The 17,690-nt window shown below is 36.3% G+C and overlaps 1 protein-coding gene across 3 annotated transcripts in view; it reads right to left on the reverse strand.

Annotated features, from left to right (window-relative positions):
* The window catches only part of EHBP1 (EH domain binding protein 1), a 361,704-nt gene that overhangs the window by 112,644 nt on the left and 231,370 nt on the right, over positions 1-17,690 (reverse strand). For all 3 annotated transcript variants that reach the window (XM_007464127.1, XM_007464125.1, XM_007464126.1), the window contains 2 exons: positions 1,418-1,596; positions 757-805 (listed from right to left, as the gene is read on the reverse strand). In XM_007464127.1, the coding sequence (XP_007464189.1) occupies positions 757-805; positions 1,418-1,596 (228 nt within the window). The remainder of the gene's footprint in view (positions 1-756; positions 806-1,417; positions 1,597-17,690) is intronic.

Here is a 17,690-nt window from a genome sequence, read left to right on the forward strand (position 1 = left end):
CAGGAAAAAAAGCATTAAATGATTACCTGCTGTATGCTGAGATAGGTGGTGCTTCCTCTTTTATGTTGTGGTGCACACAGAAAATTGTAATATCATGCTGCGTTTTGGGGTACATAGTTAAGTCAGCCTGCAGCCACAGTCAGCTGGCCCAGAGGGCTCTAGCAACTCAGGCCTGTGCAGCTACCCTGAGGGCTGAAAGGATCAGTATCTTCCCCACACCAATTGGGAAGCTCTGACCTCAGGACATTAATTAATTATGTGGAAAAAAACTGCACAGTTTACTAGAGAAAGGGGGAAAAACGGGGGAAGAAAAGAAAAAAAAAAAAGAACCAATGTTCATATGTTTTTGCCTCTGGGAACATATGGATTCTTTTTTGCATACCCATCAGGCTCCTGCTTTCATCCCCTCCCAACAGGTTTTTCTAAACTCATGGCACAACAGTTTGTATTGCACTTTTTAAAAGCTAAATCTTGCTAAGAGCTAAATAAAAGCAACATGCTTTAACAAACATTTAACAGTTAATGAAGTTCATACATATTATTATAATCTGATGCCAGTCTGGCACTTGTGATTTTTAAAGGCCATGACAAACTAGAGTAAACCATGCATCCTACTGGAACTGCAGGAAACAGACTACCTTCCGTGAGCTATAGTTAGGACCTCACAAAACAACTTCACTTTCCCCAAATCAATAAAAATGCCTGAGGAGAAGCCAAAATTGACACTATGTATTTTTTTTCTTTGGCAATTCTTACCTTTTTGTTGTTCTCTTTAATGTCTTGAGGATTCAGAGACTTGTAGTCACTGAGGGAGAAAATGGCACAGTACGTACATACAGTAATTGATAAAAACAGCTGTTTTTAAAACAAACTGAATCTCAAAATTTGACATTCAATAATACCAAAGAGTAACTAGCAATTTCACAGCAATTCTATCAACAAAACTAATAGTGTGGAAAATTAAGGAAATAAATAAATAAATAACAGTGATTACAAGTTCCAATGACTAAAGCTTTCCATCTAAGAGAGAAGTTAAGGTAGGGGACCAGAGACTAGCCTGGACAACAAAATTCACCATGAGGTAACCCCTTGTTGTCAATGTATAAAGAGATACAGGCTTATCTGTCTCATCTCATTTTAACACTAACACAATTTTCATAATAATTTGAAGTCAGTTTTTTGTACGAGATTAAGGAAAAAAATATGCTCTTTTAAAACAGAAAAGATTGTTTTAGGCATCAAGAAGGAACTACTTTTCTTTCTGGGATATATTTCTTCTCCCAAGAAGCAAGAGTATGGGTGATAAAAAGTATTTCAGGACATGTGCTAAGAAATTATTTTATGGTTTGTTTCTTTTTTTTTATAAAACTTTATTATTTACAAAATATTTATAGGAATGGAAAGTGTTTCTACTTACATTAAATCTGGTCTAAAGTGGTGTAATATTGCACAAAAAGATAAACCATTTCTCCACGATGTAGTAAAATTGGTGATTTTCACTCCCCGGTAATTTTTTGTAACTTCTTTGCACCATACAAGCAACGACTGACTAGCATTTGGCTTTCGTCCCAAAACAGGACTTGGTATAGGACTCGGCTAAAAAAAATGAAAAGAGAAAAACATTAAAATAATTTAATGGAAGATGAAAATTAACATTAATTGACCTAACTGGATCACTTGAACACTTTGATGTCAGTTTAGGTACTTCCAAACTGTCACTTCAAGACAACTGTAACCTCTAAGAAAGGAGACATAAATCTTAAGTTATTATCTTCAGTTTAAGCCTATGGCGTCTGCTTGACAAAGATATACATATGCAAGATTTTAATGTTATACATAAGAACAGGCCAAGAGCTACATTAATGGAAACATTAAAGTATTTAAATACTTAAGGCTGAATATCTATGTAACTCTCACATACTAAAAAAATCTTCCCCCAATGCAATCATGTACAAATATGGTTTCTTTTTGAGTATATTAAAAAGAATGTATTTTGAAGTCTAACTGTAGCACAAATTGTTAGTAGTGAAGAGGTCAAAATAATAGTTTTTAAAAATACAGTAATTGGGAATTTCCCTGGTGGTCCAGTGGTTAGGACTCGGTGCTTTCATTGCAGGGGCCCAGGTTCATTCCCTGGTTGGGGAACGAAGATCCCACAGGCTGCGAGGTGCGACCCCCCAAAATATATACATACAGTAATCATATACATTTTAGTGCAATGATAACCATATTCAAACATACTTCTTATATAAATTTAATGCTGGCAAAACAGATTTAGTTATTAGCGACAGTCAGGTGTTGGTAATAATAGCACACATCAGTATATCATTTGGATTTGCTCCAAATATCTTCTAATTATTGATGGCTACTTTTGGATATTATTAGGTTAGCTAGGTGTGTGGGTGTAGGGGGATGTGTGTTTTAAATCTAAAGCATTTACTTGATTTTTCCCCTTGCTCATATACTTAAAACAACAATGATAACAACAAAACAAAGACTCATAGTAAGATTTTTATCCTAAACTTTTGTTATTCTTAAAACCATGTCATTTTCTTTTACTGAATAACAATCACACTTTGTGATGGTAAGTTTAGAGGTTGATGTAATTGAAAACTATAAAAAAAACTACTGAAAGTCTCTAGACTTTAAACATTGCTATCAATTAAGAGTGCTGGTTATAGACATAAATAGAAGCCCTCTAAAATAAGGTGAAAGGAGAACAATTATTTACCCCTAACACCATTTGAGTTTAACAAGCAAACCATTCTTGCCACACAGCTTACTTAAGAAAGACCAATGATGCCCCCATTTGACAAAAGGATGTTAGTGCCAAACAATTTAAATCAACCCCACATAATTATGATTTATGTATTCACTGCTCCTGTGGGAAGACAAGTAAGAAACACCAAGAATGTAATTTCTTACTTTTTATTAACTGTCTGATTAACAAATTGTTATATAAACAACCATGAATCTAGCAAAGCGCTGTTCTTTAAATGATCACCTATACAAAGTCAATGCTGAAAAATTTCCAGGTCATAAAAATCAGCAAATTTGGGTTAGTTCTACTTAATATGAAGAAGTAGATAAAAAATAGAATTCCCAATATAGGAGGATATTTACCTTAGAATAAATGATAGCTTTTTTTTTTAACATCTTTATTGGAGTATAATTGCTTTACAATGGTGTGTTAGTTTCTGTTTTATAACAAAGTGAATCAGTTATACATATACACATATCCCCATATCTCTTCCCTCTTGCGTCTCCCTCCCTCCCACCCTCCCTATCCCACCCCTCTAGGTGGTCACAGAGCACTGAGCTGATCTCCCTGTGCTATGCAGCTGCTTCCCACTAGCTATGTGTTTTACATTTGGTAGTGTATATATGTCCATGCCACTGTCTCACTTTGTCCCAGCTTATCCTTCCCCCTCCTCGTATCCTCAAGTTCATTCTCCAGTAGGTCTGCGTCTTTGTTCCCGTCTTGCCCCTATGTTCTTCATGACCATTTTTTTGTTTTTTAGATTTAGATTTTTAGATATATGTGTTAGCATATGGTATTTGTTTTTCTCTTTCTGACTCACTTCACTCTGTATGACAGACTCTAGGTCCATCCACCTCACTACAAATAACTCAATTTCGTTTCTTTTTATGGCTGAGTAATATTCCATTGTATGTATGTGCCACATCTTCTTTATCCATTCATCTGTTGATGGATACTTACGTTGCTTCCATGTCCTGGCTATTGTAAATAGTGCTGCGATGAACATTGGGGTGCATGCGCCTTTTTGAATTATGGTTTTCTCAGGGTATATGCCCAGTAATGGGATTGCTGGGTCGTATGGTAGTTCTATTTTGTTTTTTAAGTAACCTCCATACTGTTCTCCATAGTGGCTGTATCAATTTACATTCCCACCAACAGTGCAAGAGGGTTCCCTTTTCTCCACACCCTCCCCAGCATTTATTTTTGTAGATTTTTTGATGATGGCTATTCTGACTGGTGTGAGGTGATACCTCATTGTAGTTTTGATTTGCATTTCTCTAATGATTAGTGATGTTGAGCATTCTTTCATGTGTTTGTTGGCAATCTGTATGTCTTCTTTGGAGAAATGTCTGTTTAGGTCTTCTGCCCATTTTTGGATTGGGTTGTTTGTTTTCTTGATATTGAGCTGCATGAGCTGCTTGTAAATCTTGGAGATTAATCCTCTGTCAGTTGCTTCATTTGCAAATATTTTCTCCCATTCTGAGGGCTGTCTTTTCATCTTGTTTATGGTTTCCTTTGCTGTGCAAGTTTCTGAGTTTCATTAGGTCCCATTTGTTTATTTTTGTTTTTATTTCCATTTCTCTAGGAGGTGGGTCAAAAACGATCTTGCTGTGATTTATGTCACAGAGTGTTCTGCCTATGTTTTCCTCTAAGAGTTTGATAGTATCTGGCCTTACATTTAGGTCTTTAATCCATTTTGAGTTTATTTTTGTGTATGATGTTAGGGATTGTTCTAATTTCATTCTTTCACATGTAGCTGTCCAGTTTTCCCAGCACGACTTATTGAAGAGGCTGTCCTTTCTCCACTGTATATTCCTGCCTCCTTTATCAAAGATAAGGTGACCATATGTGCGTGGGTTTATCTCTGGGCTTTCTATCCTGTTCCATTGATCTATATTTCTGTTTTTGTGCCAGTACCATACTGTCTTGATTACTGTAGCTTTGTAGTATAGTCTGAAGTCAGGGAGCCTGATTCCTCCAGCTCCGTTTTTCGTTCTCAAGATTGCTTTGGCTATTCGGGGTCTTTTGTGTTTCCATACAAATTGTGAAATTTTTTGTTCTAGTTCTGTGAAATGTGATAGCTCTTTTAACTATCAATCTAGCATGTATTAAAATGACCACCCCCCCGGCCCTGCACTGTAAGGCATGTGGGACTTCCCCAGCCAGGGATGGAACCCATGCCCCCTGCTGTGGAAGCATGGAGTCTTAACCACTGAACCACCGGAGAAGCCCTAAAATGAACTATTAAATATGTAAAAGTGACTTTTCATAAAGGCAATCTTTTAAATAATGGAAAATCTTTAAAAAAATGTGTTTGTGAATAGTTCATTGATTCCCTGGCTTGTCCACAGAGCATTCTTCACTGCAGTGCCAGATTAAGTGAGTAGAGGGATTTGAAAGTCACAGTGAAAAGTCACTTTTAGGTAAAAAGATATTTTCAAATCCCTCTAGCCAAGGATTCAATGAACTAGGCACAAACACTTTTATTTAAAAGATTGCCTTTATTAAAATGTTTTTCTATATCAAATTATACTATTAAGGCATTAATTTCAAGCATGTGTAGCATGTACACAGGCCAGATAATCTGCAACTATCATTACACTGATTAATTCTAATCATCAATAGCATGTACATAAGTAAAGTACAAATGCCATTGTCACCATGCTGTAATCTAGAGTGGCTTTCTGTACTTAAAAATTGAGAAACACCTACCATGTCATTATGATTATGAATATATTCTTGTTTCTAAGAAGGCTCAATATGAAAAGGCTAGAAGAACTAAAGTAAACTTTGGATTTATCCTAACACAAAACCCTTGTATTAAAACATCTCACAGGGATGCTTACTGCACTGCCAGGAAAAAGAAGTCATATGTAATGGAAGAAACTGATGAAGTTATAAGCCCTATAAATGGTCATGTTGGTTGCAGACAAAGAAAACTGAAGTAGAGCCACTGTTTGATGAATCATCCACTTCAGAAGTGCTGAGCTTTCATCTGATATTTTGCAGAGGGTAATAAAGAAATAAATATATCATTTCAAAACCTTCAGTATATAAATGGATGAAACTGCTTGTTTCTTGCTACAGACGGCTCCTGATTTCATATGTGGCAGCTTCCTTGACTTCCCTATGTCTCAGCTTCCTCATCTATGAAATGGGGGATTGTAATGATACTTGTCTCACAGTGCTGTTATAGTAACAAGAATCTGCCTCCTTGCCTTCCACCCATTATGCTCATTACCACTCTCTCCCTTGATCACTTTGAACCAAACTGACTTCTTTGCTATTCCTTGGATACCCCAGATGGGGTCCCACCTTAGTGCCTTTACACAGATTGTTCCAGTTGTACGATTAACTCCAATACAATCATCTCTATCAGGCCTATTCTGACCACCCCATCTAATAATGCAACCCATCTCTATTGCCCAATCCCAAACCAGCACTCCTGACCCTCCCTTCCCTTACTCTGATGTTTCCACAGTATTTATAATCTTCTTATGGTCCATATACTTTATTTTGGTCATTACCAAAATGTAGTTATTGGTTATGTTTATTGCTTATTACCTGTCCATCCTCAGTAAATAAAAGGGCTATGAGGGCAGGGATTTTAATTTGTTTTGTTTTTATTAACCTATCCCAGAACAGTTCCTGGCATATAGTAGGTACTCAGTAAATACTGTTAAATGAATAATGCATGCAAAATATTTAGCACAAAGTACGGCACATAGTAACCATTTGGTGAATGTTAACTGCAATTATTATTACTACCACTGATACATTATCAGCACTTGAATTCCTATTTTTGAGGGTCTTTTGGAAATTTGAATCGCCATGAATTTCTTCAAGACAGTGGAAAATTTTTTTGCAAACCAAGCTTTAACTCAGCGGTCCCCAACATTTTTGGCATCAGGGACTGGTTTCCTGGAAGACAATTTCTCTGCTGACAGGGTGGGGTTAGGAGAGATGGTTCGGGAGGTAATGCGAGCAATGGGGAACAGCAGACGAAGCCTTGCTCACTCACCGGCCGCTGACCTCATGCTGTGCAGTCCGGGTTCCTAACAGGCCACAGACCCATTATCGGTTGGGGACCCCTGCTTTAACTAGAAGATAATCTTGATATTCTATATGCAAAATGGGGTACTTGGAATTTTTGGCAATCTTTTTTTTATGGGTTTGGTAAAAAAAAGAAACTCTGAATGACTTTGTAATTTATTGTTTTCCGAAGAAAGAAATATACCAAAATCTTGCCATTAAGGGTAGAAACAAATTTCAAATGTTGGAACAACTATTTAAAAGTTCTTTCTTGTATTTTTGCAACGACCGGATGTATGAGAAAGCATCTCTACTTAACATGTTGGGAAAGTAAAGCAGATATTACAGTTGTCTTTTTTATGCACTGAGAGAGGAAATATCTAAAAGCCATTCTAATTATAACTTTAGGATCAGAATAATCAGAGTCTGTTTAATTAGGTGATCCTCCCAGTTCGCTCTCAGTCAAGTCACTGCGTGGATGAAATTGCACAATCTCAGTTTAACTGAGAACTACAGTTAGATGTCAACCAACATGATTATTAAGGCAGTTTAAAGTGGTGAGAGTAGAGAGGATCTAGGACTTGAGACCACAGTTTGACTTGACAGTTCTAGGCTCTAATATAGATTATATTAAAATACCATTTCTGTTAACATAGTATATTACATGCAGTATTAAAGACAGTAAGGCCACCAAGTTATTCTTGCTAACAGCAACAGGATCTCTTTCAGGAAACCTAGTCAAATAACTTGTTACAAAGTTTCCTAAGTTTCAACAGTTGTAAGAAATTTCAATTCCACTTTCTTCTACTCTACCCCTCTGACTACAGTTGCTTTCTCTTTGACTGTCTCCCCTTCTTCCACTGATACAAGCATATATTCCTCTAGGTATTGCTCTAAATAGTTTTCTCTCTCCACACTTTGAATTGATTCACTCCCAGGATTCCAACTACCACTTCCATGCAGATGATTCCCAAATATACATTTATAGTTCAAAACTATCTCAAGTTGACATTTCCAGCTGGCTGTCCTTCCTGCCACATAAAATTCAGACTCAATATGTCCCAAACCATAATTATACTTTTTCCTTATAACCTGCTTCATTTTTATTATGTTTGCAAATGATATTGCAATTATATTGTCCCAATCATCTAGACTCTCTCAGAATCAGCTTTGAACTCTCTTCCTTCACCTATCATCCTTTACTAGTTAATTCATGGGCAATTTTGATTTTATTGTTGTAAAGTTTTTGCAATTTATCTTCTTTTGCCTAGGCTATTGCAAAATCTTCCAAATAGGTTTTCCTTCTTCCAATTCTCTTATTTGACCCATTGCCATAGCAACAATCTTAAAGTGCAGATCAAAGTCTCTAAAGGCTCTCAAGAACATACAAAATGATGTCAAAATACTGAGCATTGAACATCAAAGCTTTTTCAATGTTTCTACTCTCTAGATGACTCATTATTCTCTAAAATCACTATGGTTTCCTGCCAGCTCCCAGCTCACCCACTTCCAGTCTTTGATCTTACAGACTGTCACCCAACTTGGAATATCTTCTGTCCCAAGTACAGCTGCTACAATTCCACTCTACCTTCAAGGTTAAGTTCAGCTGTCATGTTCCACATGAACTCTCTTTCCAACTCCTAGTCAGTAGGAGCACTTTTCAATGTTACTTTGACTCTTTATGTCTCTCTTATAACATTTTTACTACAATATATTCAATTCTTTCTACAAAAAGACTAACTTTTCATTAATTCTTAAAGTATATTCTGAGCACCTACTATTTCCCACATGCAATGTTAAAATCTTTACATGGATTAGCTCATTTAATCTTACAACTCCTCTGAGATAGTTGTTATTCCCAATTTCAGTTGAGGAAACTGACATTATACACCTAGAAGTGGAGGAGTTAGAATCTATACCAAGGTGTTCCCATTCCAGAGCCTGTTCTCTTAAACAACATGCATTTCACACTTTGAGATAATGTAGTTTTAGGACCTCAGTAAAACCTGTAAGTTTTTTTGAGACTAGTGATTGCTTCGGTCAACTTATCTTTTTCAGAACTTAGATCACTGCCCCAGTGTATATTAAATTAATTGATTTTTTAAAAGGCAATCTACCCACTTTAAAACCTAGGAGTATTCTATTAATAAAATCCTTTGCGCATTCTGTTGTATCTTAGATTATTGGTTGGAACTAGAACTAAGTACAGAGCAATGAGATACACACTACCATTGCTAAAGCTGCAGGACATTTTGGTCTCCCTACTACTGATTCTGGGTAGTCTTCTCCCAACCACAAATTACTGCAAATCGTTGAGGGAACTTTGGATAAATTTAACATTTGGTGAGCCCCAAGCAACAGCAGTGGTGTAAACAAGAATATTTGTATCAGTACTGTTCCTATCCTTTTTCAAAGTGTTTTCATTTAAGTAATTTCAATTTATTCTTAGAGAAAAACTGAAAGTTAGGCTTTGTTATTCTACTACTAGACAATCAGAAAGATTATTCTGTAATAAAGTCATATTGGGAGGAACTTCTGTTTACATTAAAGGAGGACTAACATCTGAACACATTTTTTAAAAGCTGAACAAAGTATTTTTTAGGGGACTTCCCTGGTGGTCCAGTGGTTAAGAATCTATCTTGCAAAGCAGGGGACAACGGTTGGATCCTTTGTCAGGGAACTAAGATCCCACACACCGCGGGGCAACTAAGCCCTCGTAATGCAACTATAGAGCCCACACACTACAACTAGAGAGAAGCCCACACATCGCAACGAAGAGCCCGCCCGCACGAAAAATCCCACATGCCGCAACTAAGACCAAATAAATAAATAACAATTTAAAAAAGTACTTATTAAACAACCTTCTAAGAAATGTCCAAGTCTAGACCTGGACAGACTAGAAAACCATAGTGAGTGAAACTCTCAGTTCTCCTTTCTTAATGGTTGATCTGGAAGAGTGAGTTAAGAGACAGAGCTACACTTTTGGTAGACTTCCAAACAGCAATATGATCCCCTCTACCCTCAAAAGTAGAAAAAATAAAATAATAAAGAGCACAGAAACATATTGTACAACACAGGGAATATAGCCAATATTTTATAACAACTATAAGTGAAACATAACCTTTAAAAATTGTAAATCACTTTGTTGTACACCTAAAACTTATATAATATTGTACAGCAACAAACCGCAATAAAAAAGATGAAAGCAAAAAATAATGAAATAGAAGGTAAACATACAATAAAAAGGATCAACAAAACCAAAAGTTGCTTCTTTGAAAAGACAAAATTGTTTAAATTTATAGTGTGATTGATCAAGAAAAAGAGGGAAGCAAATTCCTAGAAAAGTACAGCCAGAAGAAATAAAAATCCTGGAGAGTTCTATCACTATTAAAGAAACTGAATTTGTAATTAAATACCTTCCTATAAAAAATTCTTTGACTTAAGTGATAAATTCCACCAAACATTCAAGGAAGAAATATCTCCAACATTACACAAATTCTTCCAGAGAGTAAGAAAAATGAGTTTAATTTCCCACCTCATTTCATGATCCAAGCAAATCTTTTTTCTCTTCACGATACTTAAAAAAAAAAAATATTGAAGTATAGTTGATTTACAATGTTGTATTAATTTCTGCTGTACAGCAAAATGACTCAGTCATACGTATATATATATATTCTTTTTCATATTCTTCCCCATTTTGGTTTATCACAGGATACTGAATATAGTTCCCTGTGCTACACAGTAGGATCTAGTTGTTTACTCATCCTATATATACTAGTTTGCACCTGCCAATCCCAAACTCCCCTACCACCATCCCCCACACCCACTTGATAACCACAAGTCTGTTCTCTATGTCGTTGAGTCTTTGTTTCGTAGATATATTCATTTGTGTCATATTTTAGATTCCACATATAAGTGATATCATATGGTATTTGTCTTTCTCTTTCTGACTTACTTCTGTCAGTATGATAATCTCTAGGTCCATCCATGTTGCTGCAAATGGCATGATTTCATTCTTTTTTTTTTTTTTTTTTTTTTGTGGTACGCGGGCCTCTCACTGTTGTGGCCTCTCCTGTTGCGGAGCACAAGCTCCGGACGTGCAGGCTCCGCGACCATGGCTCACGGGCCCCCCCGCTCCGCAGCACGTGGGATCTTCCCGGACCGGGGCACGAACCCGTGTCCCCTGCATCGGCAGGTGGACTCTCAACCACTGCACCACCAGGGAATCTCGATTTCATTCTTTTTTATGGCTAAGTACATACACATACACACACATGCCATATCTTCTTTATCCATTCATCTATTGATGGACATTTAGATTGTTTCCATGTCTTGGCTGTTGTAAATAATACTGCAATGAAAACAGGGGTGCATGTATCTTTTCAAATTATAGTTTTTTCTGGATATATGCCCAAGAGTAGATCCCTATCAAATTACCCATGACATTTTTAAAAGAACTATAACAAATAATCCTAAAATAGAACAAAGCAGGAGGCATAACCCTCCCAGACTTCAGACAATAATACAAAGCTACAGTAATCAAAACAATGTGGTACTGGCATAAAAACAGACATATGGATCAATGGAACAGAATAGAGAGCCCAGAAATAAACACACACACCTATGGTCAATTAACGTGTGACAAAGGAGGCAAGAATCTATAATGCGGAAAAGACAGTCTCTTCAGCAAGTGGTGCTGGGAAAGTTGGACAGCTGCATGTAAACCAATGAAGTTAGAACACACCCTTACACCATTCAAAAGTAAACTCAAAATGGCTTAAAGACTTAAATATGAGACACGACACCATAAAACCCCTAAAAGAGAACACAGGCAAAACATTCTCTGACATAAATCATACCAATGTTTTCTTAGGTCAGTCTCCCAAGGCAATATAAATAAAAGCAAAAATAAACAAGTGGGACCTAATTAAACTTACAAGCTTCTGTACAGCAAAGGAAACCATAAACAAAATGAAAAGGCAATCTAAGGACTGGAAGAAAATATTTACAAATGATGCGACTGACAAGGGCATCAAAATATACAAACAGCTCATACAACTCAATAACCAAAAAACAAACAACCCAATTGGAAAATGCACAGAAGACCTAAATAGACATTTCTCCAAAGAAGACATACACGTGCCAATAGGCACATAAAAAGATGTTCATCATTGCTAATTATTAGAGAGATGCAGATCAAAATCAAGCAAATCTTACTGCAAAAAAAAAAAAAAAAAGTCATGAATATAGATACAAAAGTCTTAATGAAAATGTTAGCACACTGAATCTAGCAATTTATAAATTGAACAAACTGGACTTACCACAGGAATGTACATTTGACTTAACATTAGCAAATCTATTGAGTTAACTTGCCAAATTAACAGATTATAGGGAAAATATATAGATACAACCATCTAAATAGAGGCAGAAAAGTATTTAATAAAATTTTATGTCCATTTATAACCTATAAAGTAAGCTTAGCAAACTCGTAGTAATAGAAAATTCCTTAACTTGTATAAAGCCTACAGCAAATATCACAATGGTAAAATAGTCAATGCTTTCCCTTCAAGATTGAGAATCTATCACCACTTTTATTCAACAATGTATTGAAGGTTCTTGCTATTGCATTAAGGCCAGAAAAATACATAATGATATAAATATTAGAAAAGGAACAAAATTAAAACTGATTATTTACATATAATGTAATTATGTAGAAAATCCAAAGAAATCTACAGGTAATTAGAATGAATAAGGGAATTTTAAAAGGTTGCGGGATACAAAAAACAATGTATTACAAAACCAACTGCATTCCTATACACCAACAAAAGCAGTTAGAAATTAAAAATTTAAAGATATTTTATGTCATTCATAGTGACATAAAAATAAAGTACTAAGAAATAAATCTATAAATAATGGATATGACTGCTATAAGAAACCTATCAAGCTTTATTATGAGAAAATAAAGGAGACCTAAAGAGATGGAGAAATATACAATATTCATGGATTAGAATATTCAATTTTGTAAAGACACCAATTTTTTTTTTTTGCGGTACGCGGGCCTCTCACTATTGTGGCCTCTCCTGTTGCGGAGCACAGGCTCTGGACGCGCAGGCCCAGCGGCCACGGCTCATGGGCCCAGCCGCTCCGCAGCATGTGGGATCTTCCCAGACCGGGGCACAAACCCACGTCCCCTGCATTGGCAGGCAGACTCTCAACCACTGCGCCACCAGGGAAGCCCCATCTTAACCATTTTTAAGTGTACACTTCAGTGTTCTTTTTTTTTTTTTAAATTAATTAATTTATTTTTGGCTGTGCTGGGTCTTGCTGCACACGGGCTTTCTCTAGTTGCGGCGAGCGGGGGCTACTCTTTGTTTTGGTGCACGGGCTTCTCATTGCGGTGGCTTCTCTTATTGCAGAGCACAGGCTCTAGGTGAGCAGGCTCAGTAGTTGTGGCGCACGGGTTTAGCTGCTCCGGGGCATGTGGGATCATCCCGGACCAGGGCTTGAACCCATGTCCCCTGCCTTGGCAGGCAGATTCTTAACCTCTGTGACACCAGGGAAGTCCCCAGTGTTCTTAAGTACATTCTTATTGTGCAACAATCACCATCATCCATCTCCAGAACATTTTTCAGCTTACAGAACTGATACTCTATATCCATTGAACAGTAATTCCCCATTTCGCCTTTTCCACAGCCCTTGGCAACCAACATTCTACTTTCTGTCTCTATGATTTTGACTACTCTAGGTACCTCAAATAAGTGGAATCATACATATCTGTCTTTTTGTGACTGGCTTATTTCACTTAGTGTAATGTTCTCAAGGTTCATCCATGCTGTAGCATATGTCAGAATTTCCTTCCTTTTTGAGGCTAAATAATATTTTATTATATGTATATACCACATTTTGTTTATCCATTCATCAATAGACACATGGGTTGCTTTCAGATTTTGGCTGTTGTGAATAATGCTGCTACGAATACGGGTGTACAAATATCTTGGGACCCTGCTTTCAATTCTTCTGGGTATACACCCAGAAGGGAAATTAGTGGATCATATAATTCTATTTAAAAAGTTCTTGAGGAACTTCTATAGTGTTTTCCATTGTTGCTGCACCATTTTACATTCCCACCAACAGCACCCAAGGGTCCCAATTTCTCCACATCCTCACCAACACTTGCTATTTTCTGGGGTTCTTCTGGGTTGTTTTTGTTTTTGATAAGAGTCATCCTAATGGGTGTGAAATGGTATCTCATTGTGGTTTTGATTTGCACTTCTCTAAAGATTATGGATGTTGAGCATTTTTTTCATGTGCTTATTGGTTATTCATATATCTTCTTAGGTGAAATGTTTATTCAAGTCCTTTGTTCATTTTTGAATTGTGTTGTTTGCTTTTTGTTGTTGAGTTTTATAAATTCTCTATATACTTTAGATATTAATCCCTTATCAGATATATGATTTGCAAATATTTTCTCATATCATGTAGGCTGCCTTCCCACTCTCTTGTGTCCTTTGATGCACAAAATTTCAAATTTTCATGAAGTCCAATTTATGTTTTATCTTTTGTTGCCTATACCTTTGGTATTATACATTGTCAAATCTAAAGTCACAAAGCTTCTTGCTTTATATTCTCTTCTAAGAGTTTTATAGTTTTAGCTCATACATTTAGGTCTTTGATCCATTTGGAGTTAATTTTTGAATATGGTATTAGGTAAGAGTCCAACTGCCTTCTTTTGCATGAGGATATCTAGTTTTCCAGGATCATTTGTCTAAAACACTGTCCTGTTCCCACTGGATGGACTTGGTACTCTTGTTGAAAATCATTTGATCACATATGTGAGGGTTTATATCTGGGCTCTCTATTCTACTCCACTGGTCTTTGTCTGTCTTTATGCCAGAACCAAACGTTTGATCACTGTAGCTTTGTAGTAAATTTTGAAATCAGGAAGTGTGAGCTCTCCAACTTTGTTCTTTTTCAGGATTGTTCTGGCTATTCAGGGTCCCCTGAGGTTCCATATGAATTTCAGGATAGATTCTTCTATTTTTGCAAAAAAAATTTTTGAATATGCAGATCACTTTGGGTGGTATTGATGTCTTAACAACAATAAATCTTTCAATCTGTGAAAATATGAATTGTCCTTCCATTTATTTATGTCGTCTTTAATTTCTTTCATCATTGTTTTCTACCTTTCAGTGTGTAAGTCTTTTTACCTCCTTGGTTAGTTCCTTAGTATTTTTTTCTTTTTGATACTATTTTAAATGGAATTGTTTTCTTAACTTCCTTTTCAGGCTGTTGTTAGTGGTAGAAATGCAACTGATTTTTGTGTGTTGACCTTGTAACCTTTTCTGAACTTATTTATTAGTTCTAACAGTTTCTTTCTTTTCTTTTTTTCTCCGTGGAATCTTTAGGGTTTTCTATATATAAGATCATATCATCTGTGCACACAGATAATTTTACTTCTTCCATTCCAATCTGGATGGCTTTTATTTCTTTTTCTTGCTTAATTGCTCTAGTATGGAATTGAGGTACAAAGCTGAACAGAAGCAGTGAGAGTAGGCATCCTTGCTTTGTTCCTGATCTTAGAGGAAAAGCTTTTTGCCTTTCATCATTGAGTATGGCTGTGGGCTACTCATATATGGCTTTTATTATATTAAGGTAGTTTCTGTCTATTCCTGGTTTGTTGAGTGCTTTTATCATGAAACGGTGTTGAATTTTTTCAAATGTTTTTACTGCATCTATTGAGATGATCACCTGATTAAAAAACAGATTTTTGTATGCTGAACCATTCTTGCATTCCAGGAATAAATGCCATTTGGTCATGATATGCAGTTCTTTTAATGTGCTGCTAAAATTCAGTTTGCTAAAATGTTGTTGAGGATTTGTGCATAAATGTTTATAAGGGATATTGGTCTACAGTTTCCTTTTCTTGCTATGTCGTTGGCTCTGCTATCACAGCATTGCTGGCATTACAGAATGAGTTAGGAAGTGTTCCCTTATCCTCAATTTTTTGGAAAACTTTGAGGATGACTTGATTATTTTTAACCTTATATGTTTGGTAGAATTCACCACTGAAGCCACAGATCCAGGGCTTTTCTTTGCTGGGAAATTTTTTTTCTTTTAATTTTTATTTATTTATTATTTTTGGCTGTATTGGGTATTCGTCTCTGTGCGAGGGCTTTCTCTAGTTGCAGCGAGTGTGGGCCACTCTTCATAGCTGTGCACGGGCCTCTCACTTTCGCGGTCTCTCTTGTTGCAGACCACAGGCTCCAGACGCGCAGGCTCAGTAATTGTGGCTCACGGGTCCAGTTGCTTCGCGGCATGTGGGATCTTCCCAAACCAGGGCTTGAACCCGTGTCCCCTGCATTGGCAGGCAGATTCTCAACCACTGCGCCACCAGAGAAGCTCCAACTGGGAAATTTTTGATGACTGATTCAATGTCTTTATGAATTTATAGGTCTATTCAGGTTTTTTGTTTCTTCATGATTCAGTCTTGGTAAGTTTTGTGTTTCCAGGAATTTGTCCATTTCATCTAAGTTATCCAATTTGTTGGTGTACAGCTATTCATAGTACTTTATTAATTATCCTTTTTATTTCTGTAGAATCGGTAGTAATGTTCTCACATTCATTTCTGATTTTATTTGTGCCTTCTTTTTTTCTTAGTCCATCTTGTTTAAGGTTTGCCAATTCTGTTGATCTTTTCAAAGAACTAATTTTTGGTTTCATTGATTGTCTCTATCTTTTTTTTCCAAGACTTAATTTTCTCAGAGGAGTTCTAGGTTCACAAAAAGTTTAGAGTTAAGTATAGAGATTTCACATACCCCCCTGCCACCACACATGCATAGCCTCTCCCATTACCTACATCATTCACCATAACAGTACATTTGTTACCAAGGATGAACTACATTGATGCATCATAATCACTCAAAGTCCATAAAGTACCTTAAGGGGTTCACTCTTGGTGTTCCACATTCTATCAGTTTGGACAAATGTACAAAGACTATCCATCATTATGATATCATATAGAGTATTTTCACTCCTCTGTGCTCTATTCATTCCTGTCCCCAACCCTGCTCCTGACAGTGACCTTATTGTCTTCATATTTTTGCCTTTTTCAGAAATCATATAGTTGGAATCATACAGTATGTAGCCTTTCCTGAGGCTTCTTCACTTAGTAATATGCATTTAAAATTCCTCCATGTCATTTCATGGTTTGATAACTCGTTTCTTTTCAGTGCTAAATAATATTCCATTGTCTGGATGTACCACAGTTTATCCATTCATCTACTGAAGGACATCTTGGATACTTCCAAGTTTTGGCAATTATGAATAAAACTGCTATAATCATCTACTTGCAGGTTTCTGTGTGAACAGTTGTTTTCAACTCCTTTGGATAAATACCAAGGAGTGAAATTGGAGATCATAAGGTAAGAATATGTTTACTTTCATAAGAGATCACCAGTCTTCTGAAGTAGCTATACCATTTTTCATTCCCACCACCAATGAATGAGAGTTCTTACGCTCCATATCCTTGGTAGCTTTTGGTGTTTTCAGTGTTCTGGATTTTGGCCATTCTAATAGGTATGTAGTGGCATTTCATTGTTTTAATTGGCATTTCCCTGATGACATGTGATGTGGAGCATTTTTTAATATGCTCATTTGATATCTGTAAATCTTCTTTGGAGAGGTGTCTGTTAAGGTCATTGGCCCATTTTTAAATTGGGTTGTTTGTTCTCTTATTGTTGAGTTTTAAGAGTTTTTTGGTTATTTTGGGTAACAGTCTTTTATCAGATGTGTCTCTTGCAAATATTTTCTACCTATCTGTGGCTTGTCTTCTCATTTTCTCCACATTGTCTTTCACAGAGCAGGAGTTTTTTTTTTTTTTTTTTTAATTATTTATTTA

The sequence above is a fragment of the Lipotes vexillifer genome, unplaced genomic scaffold, assembly GCF_000442215.2.
Source record: "Lipotes vexillifer unplaced genomic scaffold, Lipotes_vexillifer_v1.1 scaffold311, whole genome shotgun sequence".
Classification (NCBI taxonomy): Eukaryota; Metazoa; Chordata; class Mammalia; order Artiodactyla; family Lipotidae; genus Lipotes; species Lipotes vexillifer.